General features: G+C 38.2%; 1 protein-coding gene and 1 long non-coding RNA gene across 2 annotated transcripts; both read right to left on the reverse strand.

Moving 5' to 3' along the window:
- Nucleotides 1–1,228: 1,228 nt before the first annotated feature.
- Nucleotides 1,229–2,338, reverse strand: LOC136245409 (uncharacterized). Its single transcript, XM_066036931.1, has one exon. The coding sequence runs from the start codon at nt 2,266–2,268 to the stop codon at nt 1,387–1,389; it is 882 nt and encodes a 293-aa protein (XP_065893003.1). The 5' UTR covers nt 2,269–2,338; the 3' UTR covers nt 1,229–1,386.
- Nucleotides 2,339–11,666: 9,328 nt separating this feature from the next.
- On the reverse strand, nt 11,667–16,169 carry LOC136245781 (uncharacterized). Its single transcript, XR_010696121.1, has 3 exons — nt 13,910–16,169; nt 12,945–13,182; nt 11,667–12,642 (listed from the first exon to the last, which is right to left on the reverse strand). It is a non-coding gene; the product is annotated as an uncharacterized lncRNA (long non-coding RNA).
- Nucleotides 16,170–22,140: the final 5,971 nt, after the last annotated feature.

Genomic DNA, 22,140 nt, shown 5'->3' on the forward strand with positions numbered 1-22,140 from the left:
TAAGGAATGTGATAATATCTGTAATGGAACCTGGTTAGTGGAAGACCACTTGCTTAAGTACTGATAGTGAGAACAGTAGTAACTTCACAGCAAGGGAGAATTCCAATTATATTAAACTTAAAGGCAGAGCCATTAACAATCTATAAGGGTACTAAGTTGAGCTGTTGGAGAATGATATTGAGGCTGTGTCTATAGTAAATGAGGACCATAATGCTGAACAGGAACATCGGAGCTTGGTTGAGAAGCTGATGGAAACTCTCCCAGATGATCTGAGTAACTCCCAACAGGAACAAATGAATGCCTTAACTTGTTGGTGAATTATGCACAACTTTTTGCTACCAATACTAGTGACCTGGGCTGTGCAAATGTTATAACACGTTGCATTGAGACCACAGTGCCCCATTTGTTAGAGCATTAGGTGGCCACTGCCTTTGTAGTGACAAACTGCCAGAAAATTTTTGGATAAGAAAGTTATCTCTCCATCAAACAGTCCATGGGCTTCCCCAGTTGTAAATAAGAAGGGTAACTCCATTTGTCTGTGTGTTGACTGTATAAGGTAAATGAAGTCACCCAAAAGGATGCATATCCTATCCCCAGCAATGATGCATGATTATTGGCAGATGAAAGCTGATAGGGAAAGACTGCCTTTTACACACATAGGGTCTGTACCAATTTAATGTCATGCCCTTTGGACTTTGCAATCCACTAATGAAGTTTCAAAGGCTCATGGGTATGGTTTTAGAAGGGAGGGCGGGGGTCTGGGGGCATACTCTCCCAGAAATTTTTTGAAGCATGAAAAATTTGAGAAATGATCAAAATCTGGATGGAAATGGCAATGTGAAGGAACAACTTAATGTTAATTATGCACAAGCCAAATTTCAGAATAAGCTATTATTGTAGTAGATTTCAACAGTGGGCTGTAAAAACGAAAAATAAAACCATAACTATACAGTTCGGTTGAGGCAATTTTAATCAAATAGTGGACCACAATTTTAAAATGACTGAACCTTGAGGTACTTTCAAATCCCTGTAGTAGACTGTAAGAGAGCTAAGATCATCTAGATAGTCTATGCTAAGATGCATGTACTTCATACGTAGATTTGACTATACATTTCTTTGGTGTAGCTTGCTATTTTCATCTGCCTGACAACTAGACCAATCATTTACAACTAGCCAAAAGTTATTTATGGTCACAACTTGCCCCCTTTTTAGCCCCTGCTGTACAGAATCAATGGTGAAACAATATAATCTATACTGTAGTGCTTACAAAACACAAAAATTTTCAATGCTTGGACATATTCATGTACGTATGTATTGTATCCATAAAGGTAAAAACTACTATGGAAATACAGTTACACTACACAAGTCTTCTTCCAAGTCAGTCAACTACTGCACATATAATTTGATTTCCTTCACCAAAACACCTTCATTAGAAAATGACTCATCACGACAAATCCTAGCCTCAAGATTTTTGTCACTGATTAGTGGTATCTGTTTGAAGAACCAAGGGAGGTTAGCAAATGAACAGCAGCTGTTTTCATCAGGACAACCTTTACCATCCCACACAAGCTCACTAGTAACATACTGGTGTCCTTTAGTAGGACCGTTCAAGGCTCCAGCCTCACAGTAGTAGTCATCACGGACAAAAGAAGGTGGCAAGCGACCGGGATAACGAGAACATGGACAATTTGAAGGATATTCTGGCAGATAACTAGTCTTTTTTGTATGGCCCATTCCATACGTCCAGATGTGTATCCTTGGTGTACCATAAGTTATGGAAACCCCATCAACATATGGACCATTAATAGATCTAGCACTGTAGAGAAAATTAGCAAACCCATCAGTGCCACCTTTTTGGTAACCTATCACCATTCCGCATACTCTACTGTAAGGAACTCTTTGAGTTGAGAATTGAGCAGAATAACATCCAGCATTATCACTAGGAGCTCTACAAGCTGCAACAGGACTAGTAATCTTACTCCAACCCTGGGGACAGTCAGTTTTAGCAGCATCAATACCAGTCACTTTCATCCAACCTTTCTCTCCACCACATTCCAGCTCCATATCACAGTAGACAAAACTTGGCCTATTATTAACTTTGATAGCATAGTAACCAGATTTGCCATGACTAGTTGGATTCTTCTGGTAAATATCTCTACAGGATTCTCCAGGTAGTGTATGAATAAGACCATATTGTTTGTCAACTTCACCAGCTACAGCAGTAACAACAGTAGCTAACAGTGCTACCAAGCACCAACTAACAGCCATTGAAAATAAGTGAATATAACAACAACTCAGATGAACAAACTGACAATATTATAGCACAGATTAATATTGTGCACTTTATATAGACAGGTTACAAGAATGATTTATATTGACTGAGCATAAACACTAATCCAGTAGTCTAGTCTGGATTATTTTAATAGATTATGCTTAGTAGACAAACACCTACACCACAGGGAAATATTTTGTGAATAGCTGAATAACACTATATAAAACTGTTATCCTTAACAACATGTTTATAGCAAGTCTCAAGCCAGACATCTCTGTACACCTCAAAAAGTTTAATTCAAGATGATGTACTGAGATAACATAACTCAGTATAAGCACTGCACAATATACATTAATATACAGTAATAGCTGCCGCCTTGTAAATACATACCATACAATAATTACAATAATTATTGCTAATAACAATTCACATCACTGTATCATTGACATCCAATCAACACAAATATATATACTTCAGTGCTGGATAAGAATTATCGCCACAGTATTAATAAGGAATTCACTGTGAGCACACAATGGTCCACACATGTTCCTTCTTCATGTTGTACAGTAAAACTTTACCTTTGACTCCAGCAATATGATGAACTGTCGAATACAACAGATAGCCTGTTGATGTGTATCCTAACACTGAATGGCACTGCAATTAGCAACCATAGAATTAAAATAATTTTTCAATCAATTATATTATTGCACTACAGATATAATTGGCTGCCTAGTAAACAAATGCAATACATTTATGACATAGTTTCCAATAAAAAAATATCAGAACTAACTATTCTTTAGATACTAAAGTAAACACTCACTTATTGTTAGTTGCCTCTTCAAAGTCTGGTGTGCAGCTTTTCTTTCTACTTTCCTTGAGTGCTAAGCTAGATAATTAGTTTTTGAGGATTGCTTTTGGTCTAAATTTCAGTGTTTTCCCATAGTTGTAGAACATGTGTGTTTGTGGTAGCAAACTCGATGTTTTTTGGTACTCACAGTTTGTCTTGCAGGTGTAGTGGCAGTTGTATTCCATGGCATGCTGCAGTAAATGAAACCATTATTGTGTTTTGGTGTCTGGAGGTTAACTGCTGTTTTGGAGCCTGTCGGTATTTGCCGTGATGATGCTAAGAGGTCAGATATCATGTCCTTGATTCCTTGGTGGCAGGGCTAACCCCTACTCCTTGTTCAGACACCCTTGCCCCCATCTAATGTGTCCAAGGGCGTCAGAGTAGGTGGGACCAGTGAGGCCAGAGCCTCACCATTTTTGGCTCAGTGAAATTTTAAAAAGTTTAACTTGATGAAGCCAAACTAAAAGTGGTTAACGTGTAATACTTGGCATCACTTTAATAGCAATAATGGACGAAAGCAACACTAATCTAACCTATCTTTCACTTAGAACAGCTTCATGTTGACTTCATCCGTATTAAGCGCCTCTACTGAAAAATAATTACTGTTATACTAGCTTTGGGCTTTGTTTCTCTTTGTAGCTGCTTTGGAAACACTTCTTACTGCTTATTAATACACTCAAATGATAAGGTTAGTGTGGTGGATACGCATGCGCTTGGCTCACGTGGGATATAAAATTACTTGCTTAATGATTGTAGTAGTTGCTGTTGCTGTGATTATTGTAATCTGTATGATATTACAGTGTTCATGATTAAGAATCTTTAATCACGATACTACAGTTAAGAGATAAAGAGGTGCTTTTTGGTCAGTCTCCATTGAAAGCCTGCGCACGGTACTACAACCAAAGAGCAAATGGCATCTCTAAATGTGCAATTTTAAAAATTACCTGGGGGCATGCCCACAGACTGAGCCTTACCACTTTCACTTTTACTCTGATGCCCCTGAATGTGTCTACTTCCTCTATAGTGGTGCCAGCAGACTGGCAGAGTCTGCAAAGGTCAGCTAGGAAGTATTCTTCATCAACTCATTCCTTTTATGTATTTCTCTCCTGTCTGCATTGAGACTCTGGGTATTTGGGGATCTTGTGCATTTTTGTAGTAGGTTCTCCAGTCATTGAGACAATACTCACAATAGATTTCTAATTTAGAAAATTACTACTATTGATGTTCAACACAGGAATGCTGCATCCAAGATAGTGACAATTTCATCATTGCAGATTTAGGAAGAGTTTGCTTTTATCAGCCCACAGAATGTTGGACGGCATGGATTTGCAAGTGATGACCAACAGATGCAGTTTAACCATTTAGATTGTTCATGGTCTGATATGATCCATAAAAAGAAAAAAAAAATCAAGTTCATATATAACTGCAAGATTATTTGCTAGCACTATATTTAATGCATGGACTGTAGACAAACATCTACACCACTGTAGAATAGCTAAATGACTGATAAACAAGACTAAATACACTCTTACAGATTATCACTATATTTACTGAAGTCAATTGCTACACTTTCACAAGGAATGGTCACACAAATCACATAAAAGCCAAAAATTTAAAATTTATATGACTGCCTTAATGTGATTGATGACTTACCATACACAAGGAAATTTTGACATGACAAATCAGTTTAATTCGTCAAATTTAAATTCGTCAAATGTTTATAAGAGCCCTTAAAAGTACAGGTTTTGCATACAATTTCTTGATTTTCGTCAACATTTTATTCGTCAAATCTGCTGAAGTCTGAATTCGTCAAATTTTTCTTACGTCAAAATTTCCTTGCGTACAGTAGATGTATCCAAACTCAATAATTCTTACGTCAAAATTTCCTTGCATACAGTAGATGTATCCAAACTCAATAATTCTAAACCTCAAAGCTAGTTTCAAACAAAAGTATTATTTATGCAGTGATGCTCAAATACCAAGTTCATGAGCTCATACTGCCACTTTTTCCCCTAACATACCTATAAAGAAGATACTGAGCAATGGCATTCCCAATCATCCCCACACAATCAGCTACATACTGGTCCATGCTCACAAGTAGACAGAACTTCGCCTCCTAGGATAAAGAATCCACTGGCACTCTGTGAGTGCACAGTTGACCACACACTCCATGGCTTCTTGCTCCACATTGAATTATAGAAGTTTTAGCTCAGTGACTAACAAGCTAAAACTTTCATGGCTCTCAAATGAGAGCCATGAAATGTTATCACATACATGGCTCTCATTTGTACCACATGATAAAGACTTGAAATATAACAATATCTTGTTTGTTGCTACCTCCTTGATAGGTTATTGAATTTACACCAGTGTATATAAATTAAATGCAACAGAATTTGTGCTGTACATCAATGGCTTGCATTGCTGTTTCACATGGCACTCCTTTACAACGGTAGACAGCGATAACAAAATAGAGTGCTATATAGTCTTAATGAAGAGACCCAAGTGGCTCAGTTGGATCCATGATACAACCAATTGTGATTTATTAAAGGTGTTTTATGAAAGGAGCGGTTACCATGAAGCTTGAATTTTACAGGTAGCTATTACAAAGAAGGCATCTTTCCACTACTCTTCTACTAATAAAACCCTATGCTGATCTTAGAAGGCAATGATACACACTATTTGTCATTGCAATGTGTATAATGATGTACTATAGACTCTCAGTAACATTTACCGTACATTGTGACTGGTAAAGTAATTGCAGTATGTGGCTTAAGGATATGGATAAATTGATGGATGGATATCTGGATTAATATCTGGATAGATATCTTGGTGCAAGATGGAATGTTGTCACAAGGCCACAAGAAGAAAATCATTAGGCCACAAGAAGAAAATCATAAGACCACAAGAATATATCTTTGGCTACTTAATATGATTTGCTCAGCAGCAACTGTTAAAATCATTTAATCTACTATACCTAGTAGACAAACATCTATGCCACAGGAAATTATTTTGTGAATAGCTGAATATAACTACTAAATAAAACTTATCCTTAACAACATGTTCACTTGGATGAATTAAATAATAGATCCATATGTCTCAAACCATGCAGACATCTCTGTACACCTCAATAACCTGCAATCAAAATTGCTATGTAGTTTGTTGATAAACATCAACTGATCTCAAATACTAAGTACACAAACCCATATTGCAATTTCATACTAAAAAAATACAACTTCTTTAAGACACCAAGAAGCCAGTCTATGTATAACTTGTCAAAAGATGGTAAGCTCAACCCCTCATGCATACCATGTAAGCAGCCTGATGGTCCCACATATCACAGCTGCTGGTCTATGCTCACAAAGAGTTCAACTCTGCTTCCCTACCACAACAATCTGAGACTGCATTTAAATTTAATTCAAAACGAGCATAACTTAATTTAATGTTTAGTTACGCTACCACTCACCTATTTACGTGCTCTGTTCCTCGGATCTTCATTCTTCACCTCCAGCAATCCATTGATTGAGGAGGGGGTTTGGTAAGTGCCAGGGGGACTCATCTGCCATGGTATATGGCCTAGGCAAGGTTATGTAATTCCAGCGGGGCCAAAGTAGGAAGTACTTTTGGTTTATTGATGCTTGGGTAATGAAAGAGTTTAGAGCAGAGAAGCGTCTCTGTCCTAAACTCTTTACAATAGAGGCCAAACGGGAGAACCTAGTGGATAAGGCAGATATCCTAAGTGAGGCCCCCTGGCTGTCTCAGACTCCTCTAAGGAGAATGGACGAACTGCTTATAGCAGTAGTAGGTGATGTGTTGACCTGCGGGTCACCACTAATTTGTGTCACGTGGCTTAAGCCAGATTGTGACAGCATCAACACCTGTGCGCAGGTGCCAGATTGTGCTAGTGATCTGGTTGGGAGAGCGTCTCCTGGTAGTGATCTGGATGGGAGAGCGTCTCCGGCTAGCAATCTGGTTGGGAGAGCATCTCTAGTTGGCAGTTTGAATGGGAGAGCGTCTCCTAATAATGATCTGGATGGGAGAGCATCTTCAACTAGTGATCTGGTTGGGAGAGCGTCTCCTGGTAGTGATCTGGATGGGAGAGCGTCTCCGGCTAGCAATCTGGTTGGGAGAGCATCTCTAGTTGGCAGTTTGAATGGGAGAGCGTCTCCTAATAATGATCTGGATGGGAGAGCATCTTCAGCTAGTAATCTGGTTGGGAGAGCGTCTCCTGATACTGATCTGGATGGGAGAGGCAAGCAGCTGTTAGCAACCCAATTTCCTGATGGCACTCTGAACTGGAGGGGCTTGTCTGTGACTGCAGGCAGGATAAAAGAGCATCTCTCCTGACAAAGATTTGAACTGCGAGCGTCCCTCAATAGCAATCTCTACTTGTGGTAGCAGCTGGCAGGGTGAAGGAATCCAGGCTGGCACAGTGAAGGAATCCAGTCAGACCTACAGCTGAAGAACTCGCAACAAAATGCATATGATAGTACAGTCTTTCATGTAAATGTTTAGAGTACAACAACAACAACAACAACATTATGTGTCTACTTAGCTTGCTCCACTGCTTACCAGGGCTGAGCGATACTACCGTTTTAGCAATATATCGCGATGTTTTGAAAGTATCGATATCGCGATATTTTGTTATTAACTATTGTGATACCATGCCTGTACATTACTGTCATTAAAAATCCATTTGTTATGCAGTAGTAGGCTAAGAATTCTTGTAAATGATAAAGTCCACCCATCTGGTTTCCCCTGCAGAGAGGTGTGAACACCATACCAACCTCAAAGCATGTGTTACAATAACTGTTACTGTAAACAAGGATGATGGTGGCTAGTTTGTTATCACCTATAAGGACTTCCTGCAGGAATGCTGAGCAATAAGCTATGTAGCACCAGCTATGATTGACTTATTGGTAAGTAGCGTGAACTATTCAGTATCGTGAATAGTGGCTTTAGAATCGATCGTGATACCAAAATGGCAGTATCGGTCAGCCCTACTGCTTACACTACATATGTATGTAAGTACCACTATTGACAATGGGATATTGACTAGAATTTTTAACTGCCAACATACTATGCCAATTAACATAGAGTACCTGTGTGTAGTGAAGTTTGTGAACTGTTCAGTGGGTAGGGACAGGGTGGGAAGATTTGTTACAACAGGTATGAATTACTGCCAACGTGTTCTGCTCACTTTGTTGCGCATGCGTTGTTCTTATTGGAGCCCACTGTTGCATGCTAATATTTTGGGTACTTGTGCAGCCTGCGCTTCACAACATTAACTGTGTTTAATAACTTAAACTTTATATAAGCAATGCACAAATACAATTTCCAGAGTCAGCAGTTGGTATTTTGTAAATACTACCATCCCATAATAGGATATATGTTAGCCATGTATTATCACTAATAAATAACAATTCATATCACTAGCTGGGAGTCACTGAATCAGCAACACCTAAGATTTCTCATACAGTAGATACTTCAGAGCTAGATGTGACAATTTTTACCACAGCAGTATATGAAGAATCTGCAATGGTCCACACACTCCATAGCTCCTGCTCCACATTGTACAATAAATGTTTTACATTTGTGCCTAACACACTCTAGTGATATGATGTGCTTTCAAGTACAACAGACATCAATAGGCCAGTTAGTAGCTACATATACAGTCTGTCAATGGGTCAATTAGCAGCCATAGAATAATTATTATATTACTACTGTGCCTATCTGGTAAACAAATATGCAATACACTTTGGCATATTTACAATAAACAATAATATCATAAACTATTTACAAAACACCTCCATAGCACATCAAGGCATGTTATACCTACCAGTGGTAACATGTAGAAACTAGAAACATCACTGGACCCAAATAATGCCGCATTTGAAACAAGGTTGGAGTTGTGAAGTTGCATACCTATACACCAATCATACTTCATAGCACTAACATTCAAGTCTAACTATAACTATGATGCCACTTCAACAATCACTTCACTTTTACCACCATAACTGATGAGTGTATTTTTGGAACTGTAAAGTGTATGTAATACTTGACAATGTAACACACCCATGAGGTTTGTATGTGATCTGTAAACACGACACCTGAGGGCTGCAAGCCCGAGGGTGGGGTTGTTTACAAATCAGATGCAAACCAAATGGGTGTATTCTAACTGATTTATGGTATGGGGCGTGCTCAGATCAAAGGCACCCATGTGTCTGATATTCATTGTTGAGAGGTGCAGCGCTATAATAGCCTTGGTTAGCTTAATTACTTGGCAAACCAAAGTGTGGTACATATGGTATGGTACGTATAGATACAACTTAACTCAGCCCAGCGGTTGTAGTACTTCCCATTGAGTGCAGTGTTGTATGTTCATTCATTCCAGAGCAATTTACCTCCTTGTCAGTCCTTGATGTATTAGCCTTGTATTGTGACTTCCTGTGTCGGTTTGGTCTTTAGTTTCATTTGATTGAACTAAATAGTGGCCAGACAGTGTGACTAAAAGGAGGTACTTAGCCATGCTACAATTATTTGTAAACCAGTTTACAACTGATTTGTAACACTGGCGGCAGCCTTTGACCTGCCCATGCACTATACTCCAATTTGAATTTATATTATAGCAAATTCAAGACTACAATTATATCTAATTCAAAACAGCCAAGCTGTAAAAAAGAGTGTGACCCTCAAAAAGGCTATGGTGAAAGAAGATGTGAAATCCAAGGTGGCAGCCAAGAAACGGCTATGATAGTAGGTTAATGGCAAAATTTTAATAACGACAATAAAGGTGAATTTGGTGTAAACTCTACTCTAGCAGCTACCTAGTCTAGGTAAACACCAACACAACACCAACCCAAGGACCACAGTTCAAATGTTTTTTCCAGGCTTCAGGGAAAGGATGTTGATCATCATCCATTCAGCCACTTACAGTATGGTACATACAAAATTAATATTAGTACACATGGTGACACCACAAGGATGAGTGTCTGTCTATTATGTTATGACATATATGAACTAAATACTATAATGTGAGGCAAAGAATCTGGTATATTCGACCTGTCTTGTGTAAGGAAAATATAGAAAATTTAATATTAGGGATCACAGAAATCAAAAGCAGTGAATTAAGAGAGGTCATCTACACCTGCAGTTGTACTAGTGGACAGAGTATATAGCCGTGATTAAATAAATGTCCACTAGTATGATATAGCTGCAGGTGTAGATGACTTCCCTTGTTGCATTGCCTTTTATTTCTGCGATCCTTACTCAAATATAAAATTTCTCTTTACACTTGTCAGTTACATTTTTGCAACATAATTTATGACCAACTAATAGTAGTGAAGATGAATGAGTTAACAGTAGCAATCAGAACAGAATCTTGTGTGCTACAAATGTATAATAAGGCAGATCAAAGGACAACCTACTGTAGTATGACCGCATGCTGCAGCTTAAATACAGGTCTAGAATTCTAGTATCGGATTATTCTTAACTCTTAGACTGTGTCCTAAAAGATGAAGTGTAGGGAGAGCTGGTCATAGTTAAAGGTAGCAATTGTTATACTGGCAAGGTGATGCATACATCAGTCTCAGGTCGCATTATTATTGTGTACATTTTTTCAAGTATGCATAAAAATAAAAATTCTTAGCATCCAATGTAAGATACTAGTAGCTACTTGTGTATAATTATAGAGATACTCAATACTGCAAACTTTTGTGCATATGTACTCCCTACTCTCTCATTTTTAGCATAATAACATATCATGACACCAGAAAGTGATGACCTAGTGAGAAAAAATGCAACTATAGCAACAAATGCTTAATATTAATGTGTTGCTGGCTCTGTGAAATGAGTAAAACAACATTACCTACTCTCAGTCAGCAACATTCTAACAGCTAGTAACACCAGAGAATGATAAAAGATGCTCCTTTTGTACAGAAAATAAAATAACCCATATACCCACTAACTTCTGTGTACAGCAAAGTTTAGGTTCCTAGTGATATCACACAGGTGGTGCACCAGATCACTATGGAGATATGTTGTGGCTCAACATAGCCTAAAACCTGAATAGTATTTCAATTAGTAGCCATAGAAATGGGGGATGAATGTTCTTTTGATGATCATGTCATATTAATGGTACACTAACAGATATGGTAGTAAACATAGTATGTAGTATACCTCCAGCTAATGGTGAATTAGAGTACTAGTAACATGTTTACTCAACAAATAGTTAGAATAAAAATATTACCAGTGCTGTGCTTCACACCTGAACACAAGATGCTTCTATATGTAGTTTTCTATAAATTAACATTGTGTTATGAGTCTCGTGATATATGTACATGGCAAATAACTGTCATCCTTAACAGCATTCCCAGATTCACGGTTCATGTACATTAAGATGTATTCTTCTTAATACAATTTTGCATATATGTACTTCATTGCAATTATAAACACTCCTCCTAAGTGTATGTACATACAGCCATGCACATGTAGGATTATTGGTGGTATCAAATGTTCACACTCACCCACCCTCCACTCCCAAACCCTCCATCCTGTACAATAAAGAGTACAAAATAATTTGTAGTACATATGTGCACATATGTGTTATAATGAACTGAAAAGCCTGTCAAACATGACAAATATCCTACATGCTTACATTAATAATGATCAAAACTGAAGTTTCATGTCAGTTAATGTAGTCATCACAACAACTACTGCACATACAGCTTAATTTCTTTAACTAGGACACCTTCATCTGAGTAAACCTGATCACAACAAATCCTAGCTTCAAGATTTTTGTCACTGGTTAGTGGTATTTGACGATAAAACCATGGCAGGTTGGGTTCTGAACAGCAACTGTTTTCGTCACGACAACCCTCACCATCCCACACAGGGTCATCAGTCAATAAAACGCTCCAACTTGAAGGAGTATTATATGATCCAGACTCACAGTAGTAGTTCTCATGAACAAATGATTGTGGTAAAGGACCACCATTCCGAGCACATGGACAAGTATTAGAAGGGCCAACCTCATTAACACCTATCCCATAAGACCAAATGTGCTTTCTAGGAACACCATAAGTTATGGAAACTCCATCAACATATGGACCATTAATAGAATGTGAGGTAGCCCTAAACCCATCAGTACTACCCTTCTGGTAACCTATCACCATTCCACATACTCTACTGTAAAGGACTCGGTGAGTTGAGAATTAGGCAGAATAACACCCAGCATTATCACTTGGACCTCTACAAGCTGGAACAGGACTAGTAATCTTTCTCCATCCGTTGGGACAGTCATCTCCATTAGATAAATCAATATCAGTTATCCTCATCCAACCTTTCTCTCCACCACATTCCAGTTCCATATTGCAGTATACAAACAATGGCCTATCACCAGCTTGTACAACATAATAACCAGATTTTCCATGGCTGGTTGGATTTAGCTGGTAAATATCTCCACAAGATTTCCCAGGAAGTTTAGCACACAAGCCATACTCATTGTAGTCAACATTAACAGCCCCAACTGCAATGATAGCAGTAAACACTGCTACTAAACAGTGACTAATAGCCATAAATAATATCAGAACTACTAACAGAATAACAAATGCTGACAGTAACAGTCTTTTATAGAAGCTAACAGTTGCCAAAAAATGTAATACAATTATGGGTGCAAGTCAGAAGCCAATTATTTAACTAAGTGTGTAGTCCACAAACAAGTTATAAAATTGCTTTAAAAATGTTGTGGAGTTATACTATTGGCTAGAACATATGTACACTTGTATATACTAGACACATTTACTTGTTTCTCTACGTAAGCATACATACCAGGTGTCCTACAGACCTTCAGTGCTTGTCCTTAATAAATAAACTAATGTCCATTTGGTTCCACATGGGGTACTTTGAGATAATAAGTCACTCTCCAGAGTTCCTATGGATACATATACATGAAATTGACAAGGAGAAATATTCTGACCACTCCTGTAAGCATTTGAGTGTTAATTGGATGATTGCAGGTTCGAGGCTGCCCAGATCCAGTCATGGATTTTTTTTCTCATTTCTCCACCTTTTCAAACACACTATATGTAATGGCTATAGGACCAGGTGTCCTGTATACTTACATAATATGCTTTCACTAAACACAATCTGTTGACAAAAATTTTGCCAATATCTTTTTAGTCTTAATAGTTAACAAAAACAAACAGCTACTGATTTAGCAGGAACACGTTAGCCACATGAATGTGGTGTGCAATTGCTAGAGAATTCATGATCATGTGTACCGTAAACAAGTTGATATTGTGCTACTCTTAAACACTGGGGCTGTGCTTTGCTTTAAGTATTGAATATTTAGTTTAAAATTATATACAGTGTTCAATTTAGTCAATTTGTTTGGTTTGCAGTTTTGCACTATCTAATGCACACAACATTTAACCATAGCTCAGTGCATTTCACAACTTGTTAATCATTTCATAATTCATTATTGTTTTCTCATTGCTAAGGTATTGTCACAAAATTAATGCTCAGAACTATCATAGTAACTATTTTATACTTTGTCCATGCTGTTTTCTAATGCAACAAAGCCACTCAATTTTCGTACATGCATTTTGACTTGAATAAATATGCAATTTCTCCAAGCCTATGTACAAGGCCTGCGACATTGTACCATCATTAAACAATCATACTACCTATCAGGAAAGCTGTTCACACCATATTCAGAAACCAGTTTCATTTGTATTTCAAATTGGCAAGTACGTATTATATTCAAACTTACATCACTGACATTACACACTCACATATTTTATAGCAATTCCCTGCATACGTATATAAGCACTTCTGTAAAGACAAATAATGTGTATGTGCTAAGACAATAAATCTTCATGAACAAGTAAAGTAGACTTCGGGTCTGTCTACGTCCAACCATGACTAATAATACTTTCAAATTTATCAGTAATGTAATCAGCTAATTGATCAAAAATATCATTATACAAATCTCATCAAGAGTGTCCTTACAACAACAACTCTTCTCACTTTCATGGCATTGGTTTCTTACTAACTACTTGTTCTTCTGGCTATCTTTCATGACTTGTGTTACAAAAAGCAGTACTTTATATGGAGAAATGCTTTATGGGACATTTACCATCTACTATTAAATTATGTAGTACATAAATTTGCAACTTGCAATGGCCTTTCCATGGCAGTACAGTCAGGCTCTATTGTGCATATACAAGGAGTGTGTTGATCTTCCACAGTACAGAGCCACCGGTAATCCCTTGGTTACCATGTAAAACTTTCACATTTTAAAATACAAAATGTACTATAACAAAGCTTGCAAGCTTTTTATCTCAACAATGAAATAAAATACGGAACAACATACTATTTCATCACCACATTCAACAGATTACATACTTTAAACCATACTACAAATTAGGCAACAACTGTGTTTAAAACATCTGACTAAAACCACAAACCAGTCATTTCTATTTCTCATGTACACACAATAGTATTATATGGATTATGGCATACAAGGACTCCTGCCTTGTAGTTTAAAAGTATATTTATATGGAAAAAATCAACCAAAACTTGCGAAGTGACAGTGATCTGGTGGTGACTGTAACAAAGTACAGTAATTTGTGAGTGTTTAAATCCTACTTTTGTCATCAGAGTTCTAGATCTTTTTCAGTGATCAATGTGAAATTTACACCGAATGCTATCATAAGTGCATTCTACACAATAGCTAAAGCAAAGTTAACGGTTAACCACCTACTTTTATTGCCTGCCTCGATAATATAAATTCTTTATTTCACACTTGTATATGTAGAGTTGTTTCTATGGCACAAACATTTGTAATTGTGCATACATGCTGTAGTTCAAGTTGTATTAAAAATACTTTATTGATCTTGCAAGAAGCCACATGAGGATTTACAAAATCTTTTCATGTATGATATTGGTAATTAGCTGCTCTACTGAAGAGGACTAGAACATGTGGCTACAGAATTACTGTTGTTAATTTTTTTTTTAGGATCTACAGTGTGCACTATGCATCTTCTATTGACAATACATACGAACAATTGAGATTACAATGAGAGAATCAACTATTGCAGTTAGACTAAATCTATGTATGTGCAGCTTGTGTAGAGTAAATAATTGCATCAACTACTGTACATATAGTTTGATTTCTTTCACTAATACACCTTCATTTGAATAGTGTTCGTCACAACAAATCCTAGCTTCAATATTCTTGTCACTGGTTAGTGGTATTTGACGATAAAACCATGGCAGGTTGGGTTCTGAACAGCAACTGTTTTCATTAGAACAACCTTCACCGTCCCACAAAGGATCACTTGTGAAATACTGATACCCACCTGGATAATGAAGTGATGCAGACTCACAGTAGTAGTTCTCATGGACAAACGCTGGTGGCAAACGACCTGGATATTTGGTACATGGACAATTGTAGGGCTTATTTGCATCATAAAATAATTCACTTTGACCTATAGCGTATGTCCAAATGTGTTTTCTTGGAGTACCATATGTTATAGAGACTCCATCCATGTATGGGCCATCAATGGATCTTGACATATGGAAAAAATCAGCAAATGCATTGGGGGTACTTTTCTGGTAACCTATCAACATTCCACATACTCTACTGTAAGGAACTTGGTGAGTTGAGTATTGAACAGAATAACATCCAGCATTATTACTAGGAGCTCTACAATCTTACTCCATCCATGGGGACAATCATCTCCTTTAGATAAATGATAAATCAATATTAGCCACCCTCATCCAACCTTTCTCTCCACCACATTCTAGCTCCATATCACAGTGTACAAACATTGGCCTATCACCAACCTGTACTATGTAATAGCCAGATTTGCCATGACTGGTTGGATTTAACAGATAAATATCTCCACAGGACTTTCCAGGAAGCTTAGAACACAGGCCATACTCATTGTAGTCAACATCAACACCCACAACTGGGTTAATAGTAACAACAACGGTAACTAATACTGCTACTAAGCAATTATTAATAGCCATAATAAGTAGGACACTTATCAGAGCTGATAAGCACAAGATATCAATACTATACTGTGCTTTATACAAAATGTGAAGTAGTCTCACATGACATCACTAAGAAGCCAGATATATAAACTCTTGTGGTTTAGTACGTCAACCCTCTTGTAGCACACTAGAACTACGGGACCATAGTGTAGGTTTAGTTTTTAACTTATACTGAGGACTGAGGAGTGCCAAGGCACAGAAATAATCATTACAGATGTAATGCTTGGCAGCATTATACATGTAGTTGTACACTCGGTACTCCTCTGTTCAATCCATAACCTTTTGGTGATATTCATACATAGTTTACATACATAGTTCAGTGGCATGGGATAAAATCAAGACACACGGTAGTGTGTCGTGCGGCCCAAGAAGCCGGCGCGCAACCCCGTGAGTATATTGACAGGAAGAAAGAAAACGCAATTTTTGCACCTCCGTAGCTCTGTGCTGCCTTGATGAAACAAGACAAATTTTGCTGTGTAGATTCCCTCCACCTGCAGCACTCTATATTCCAAATTTGAGCGAAATCGCTTCAGCCATTCCTGAGATATGCGACTTCAAAAATTGGCTTAGTTTCTTCGTGTTTTCTTCGTTTTTTTTTCTTCTTCTTATTTTTCTTCCTCTTTTGCTATAAAGCGCGAACGCGTTATCCGATTGCCTTGAAATTTGGCACACAGAAGGGGGGTATAAAGGCGCATCTCGGTACCAACTTTGGCTGGAATACCATAAACAGGCAAAGAGTTATGAGCGATTATGCACGAAAAATAACACCAATATGTTGTCACGCCTACAGGGTAAACCGCGTATGGGAAGAAGCTGAAAATCGGTGGGTGAATAGGTTAACTATTGAACCTCAAACCTTTTGTGGTTTGAAAGAAATCGAGCTAAAAACCAGGAAGATACAGCGAAAAAATCAACAGTGTGTAACAATTACGCAATCGAGATTAGCTAATTTTTAATTATTAATTTTATTATTATTATTATTATGCTTGCCACGCCTACCAGATAAACCACTTGGGGTATTGCTTTGAAAATCGCTGTACAGATGGAGTTATCATCTTAGAAAGGCTCTTCAATGGTGTAGAAAAATCAGACGTAAAGCCACGGAGTTATAACACGAAATCCAACTTGGTGTAGCAAGTGCGAGATCGAGATACTCTAATAGAGCAGTCATCCTAATAGAGCAGTCACCCTGAACAGAATTCAAGAGATCAGTTAGAAATAAGTAACCTGTATAGAGATCAGCTACAAACAAATCACCCTGTAGAGAGTTCAGCTACAAACAATTCACCCTGTTCAGACATCAGTTAGAAGAAGTTTTCTTGTAGAGAGTTCAGTTACAAACAAATCACCCTGTTGAAAGATCAGCTAGAAGATGTCACCTTGTAGCAGCGTTGAAACCGGGTCGGGTCATCCGGGTCATCCGGGTCAACCGGGTCACATTTTCTCCGGGTCATCCGGGTCTGACCCGGTTTACAAATTATCCGGGTCTGACCCGGATTGGATCACGTGAGAAACGAAATTGATCGTTTGGCGACGTGGAACCTATAAACGCTAGTCGCGTAGCTCTTTCATGAGCCACGCCCATTTATCGCGTTACAAACATACGCTCAGCCACGCTCATTTATTAGTAAGTGCAGTCTGTAGCATGAAACTGTGTCCGTTTCAGTCTGCAAGCTTACGTGGAGCCACGCCCACTAATCGATTAATGTATGAGTTGTATATAGTCTAGGTCTAGTCTTGCAGCAGGATATTAAGTACTTTTGTGTGCCACACCCATTTTAATATATTGGGAAATTGCAATACTAAGTATGTATGAAGCCACACCCAATTGCTGTCTGTAAACTCACAGTAGCTACGTGGAACCAAACCCACTGACTGATTTTAAATTATGAACTTACCGGCTTAGTTATCACATAACTACTTGTTTACTCAACACGAATCGAACGCTCAAAACGTAGTCTCGCTCGCTCGAGAATACCCGAAACATAGCTCTTATCGCGCGCCTCGGCTTAATTTAATCCGGGTCAATCCGGGTCACATCCGGGTCAAATCCGGGTCTGACCCGGATTGCTATCCGGGTCAGTGGGTCATCCGGGTCAGCAGTAGCGACCCGGTTTCAACGCTGCCTTGTAGATAGTTCAGTTACAAAGAAACCACCATGTAGAGAATTCAGCTACAAACTAGTGACCCTGTAGATACATCAGCTAGAAGAAGTTACCTTGTAGAGAGTTCAGCTACAAAGAAACCATTCTGTAAAGAACTCAGCTGCAAACAAATCACCTATACAGAATTCAGCTACAAACAAATCACCCTGTAGAGAGATCAGCTAGAAGAAGTTACCTTGTAGATAGTTCAGCTACAAACAAATCATCCTGTAGAGAGATCAGCTAGAAGAAGTTACCTTGTAGATAGTTCAGCTACAAACAATTCACCCTGTACAGAGCTCAGTTAAAAGAGGTTTCCTTGTAGAAAGTTCAGCTACAAACAAATCACCCTGTAGAGAGATAAGTAAGAAGAAGTTACCTTGTAGATCGTTCAGCTACAAACAATTCACCCTGTAAAGAGATCAGCTAGAAGAAGTTACCTTGTAGAGAGTTCAGCTACAAAGAAACCATCATGTAGAGAATTCAGCTGCAAACAAATCATGTATAGAGAGTTCAGCTACAAACAAATCTCCCTGTAGAGAGATCAGCTAGAAGAAGTTTCCTTGTAGAGAGTTCTGCTACAAACAAATCACCCTGTAGAAAGATCAGCTAGAAGAAATCACCTGGTAGAGAGTTCAACTTCAAAGAAACAATCATGTGAGAGTTCAGGTACAAACAAATTGTCCTGTAGAGAGATCAGCTAGAAGAAGTTACCTTGTAGAGAGTTAAGCTACAAAGAAACCATCATGTAGATAGTTTAGCTACAAACAAATCACCCTGTAGAAAGATCAGCTATAGAAGAAATCACCTTGTAGAGAGTTCAGCTACAAAGAATCTATCATGTAGAGAGTTCAACTACAAACAAATCACCCTGTAGAAAGATCAGCTATAGAAGAAATCACCTTGTAGAGAGTTCAGCTACAAAGAATCTATCATGTAGAGAGTTCAACTACAAACAAATCACCCTGTAGAAAGATCAGCTATAGAAGAAATCACTTTGTAGAGAGTTCAGTTACAAAGAAACCATCATGTAGAGAGTTCAGCTACAAACAAATCGGCCTGTAGAGAGATCAGCTAGAAGAATTTACCTTGTAGAGAGTTCAGCTACAAAGAAACCATCATGTAGAGAGTTCAGCTGCAAACAAATCACCTGTAGAGAGTTAAGCTACAAACAAATCTTCCTGTAGAGAGATCAGCTAGAAGAAGTCACCTTGCAGGGAGTTCAGTTACAAAGAAATAAACCATGTAGAGAGTTCAGCTGCAAACAAATCACCTGTAGAGAGTTCAGCTAGAAACAAGTCACCCTGTAGAGAGATCAGCTAGAAACAAGTCACCTTGTAGAGAGTTCAGCTAGAAGAAGTCACATTGTAGAGCTACAAAGAAACTACCATGTAGAGTTCAGCTGCAAACAAATCACCCTGTAGAGAACTCAGCTACAAACAAATCGCCCTGTAGAAAGATTAGCTAGAAGAAGTTACCTTATAGGGAGTTCAGCTATGAACAGATCACCCTGTAGAGAGTTCAGCTGCAAACAAATCACCCTGTAGAGAGTTAAGTTACAAAGAAACCACCATGTAGAGAGTTCAGCTGCAAAAAAAATCAATCACTCTGTAGAGAGTTCAGCTAGAAGAAGTCACCTTGTAGAGAGTTAAGCTGCAAATAAATCACCCTGTAGAGAATTCAGCTACAAACAAATCACCCTGTAGAAAGATCAGCTAGAAGAAGTTACCTTGTAGAGAGTTCAGCTACAAAGAAACCACCATGTAGAGAGTTCAGCTGCAAACAAATCACCTGTAGAGAGTTCAGCTAGAAACAAGTCACCCTGTAGAGAGATCAGCTAAAAACAAGTCACCCTGTAGAGAGTTCAGCTAGAAGAAGTCACATTGTAGAGAGTTCAGCTACAAAGAAACTACCATGTAGAGAGTTCAGCTGCAAACAAATCATCCTGTAGAGAGTTCAGCTAGAAGAAGTCACCTTTTAGAGAGTTCAGCTACAAAGCAACCACCATGTAAAGAGTTCAGCTGCAAAAAACTCAATCACCTTGTAGAAAGATCGGCTAGAAGAAGTTACCTTGTAGAGAGTTCAGCTACAAAGAAACCACCATGTAGAGAGTTCAGCTGCAAACAAATCACCTGTAGAGAGTTCAGCTAGAAACAAGTCACCCTGTAGAGAGTTCAGCTAGAAGAAGTCACACTGTAGAGAGTTCAGCTACAATGAAACTCCCATGTAGAGAGTTCAGCTGCAAACAAATCACCCTGTAGAGAACTCAGCTACAAACAAATATGCAGTGTAAAAAGATCAGCTAGAAGAACTTACCTTGTAGAGAGTTCAGCTACAACGAAACCACCATGTAGAGAGTTCAGCTACAAACAAATCACCTGTAGAGAGTTCAGCTAGAAACAAGTCACCCTGTAGAGAGATCAGCTAGAAACAAGTCACCTTGTAGAGAGTTCAGCTAGAGGAAGTCACATTGTAGAGAGTTCAGCTACAAAGAAACCACCATTTAGAGAGTTCAGCTGCAAACAAATCACCCAGTAGAAAGTTCAGCTATGAACAGATCACCCTGTTGAGAGTTCAGTTAGAAACAAGGAATCCTGTAGAGAGATCACCTAGAAGTATCGCCTTGTAGAGAGTTCAGCTACAAACAAATCACCTGTAGAGAGTTCAGCTACAAACAAATCACCCTGTAGAGAGATCAGCTAGAAGAAGTTACCTTGTAGGGATTTCAGCTACAAACAAATCACAATGTAGAGAGTTCAGCTACAAAGAAACCATTCTGCAAAGAGCTCAGCTGCAAACAAATCACCTGTACAGAATTCAACTACGAACAAATCTCCCTGTAGAGAGATCAGCTAGAAGAAATTACCTTGTAGAGAGTTCAGCTACAAAGAAACCACCATGTAGAGAGTTCAGCTGCAAAGAAATCACCCTGTAGAAAATTCTGCCAGAAACAAATTGCCCTGTAGAAAGATCAGTTAGAAGAAGTTACCTTTTAGAGAGTTCAGCTACAAAGAAACCATTCTGTAAAGAGCTCAGCTGCAAACAAATCACCTATACAAAATTCAGCTACAAACATATCACCCTGTAGAGAGATCAGCTAGAAGAAGTTACCTTGTAGATCGTTCAGCTACAAACAATTCACCCTGTAGAGAGAGCAATTAGAAGAAGTCACCTTGTAGAGTGTTCAGTTACAAAGAAACCACCATGGAGATTTCTGTAATCAATATATGTGACCGGATTTGCGAAAAGGGATCTTCCACACACATCCAATTCCGTAAACGTTGGAGACCACAACTCAGTGTTCAAGTAACATATTAACCTAAAAATTTCACCATATATTCAGCTATAGTGGTGCTCACCACTGTCCAAATATCAAGGCAATAGCTCTTTCCAATCTGAAGTTATCAATTGTCAAAGTTGGCAAATTGGATGTGTGTGGAAGACCACTTTTCGCAAATGCGGTCAAATATGTATTATACAGTATATATAATTTGTACATTTACTGATAAAATATTTAAAGTACATCTACTTCATCTTTTCTTCTTCTTCCTGTAGTAAAGAAAAAAACGTAGGTTAAAAAAGTCCCAAAGCTGGTATACAAATACAAAAAGAAATGAAATCTAATCCAAAACAGCCAAGCTGTAAAAAAAGTGTGCGGCCCTCAGAAAGGCTATGGTGAAAAAGATGTGAAATCCAAGGTGGCGGCCAAGAAATGGCTGTGATGGTAGGTTAATGGTAAAAATTTTAATAATGACAATTTAGGTAAATTTTGTGAAGCGGCACAAAAATTCACCTGAATTGTCTTTATTAAAATTTTTACC

Source organism: Dysidea avara, chromosome 15 (genome assembly GCF_963678975.1).
Source record: "Dysidea avara chromosome 15, odDysAvar1.4, whole genome shotgun sequence".
Classification (NCBI taxonomy): Eukaryota; Metazoa; Porifera; class Demospongiae; order Dictyoceratida; family Dysideidae; genus Dysidea; species Dysidea avara.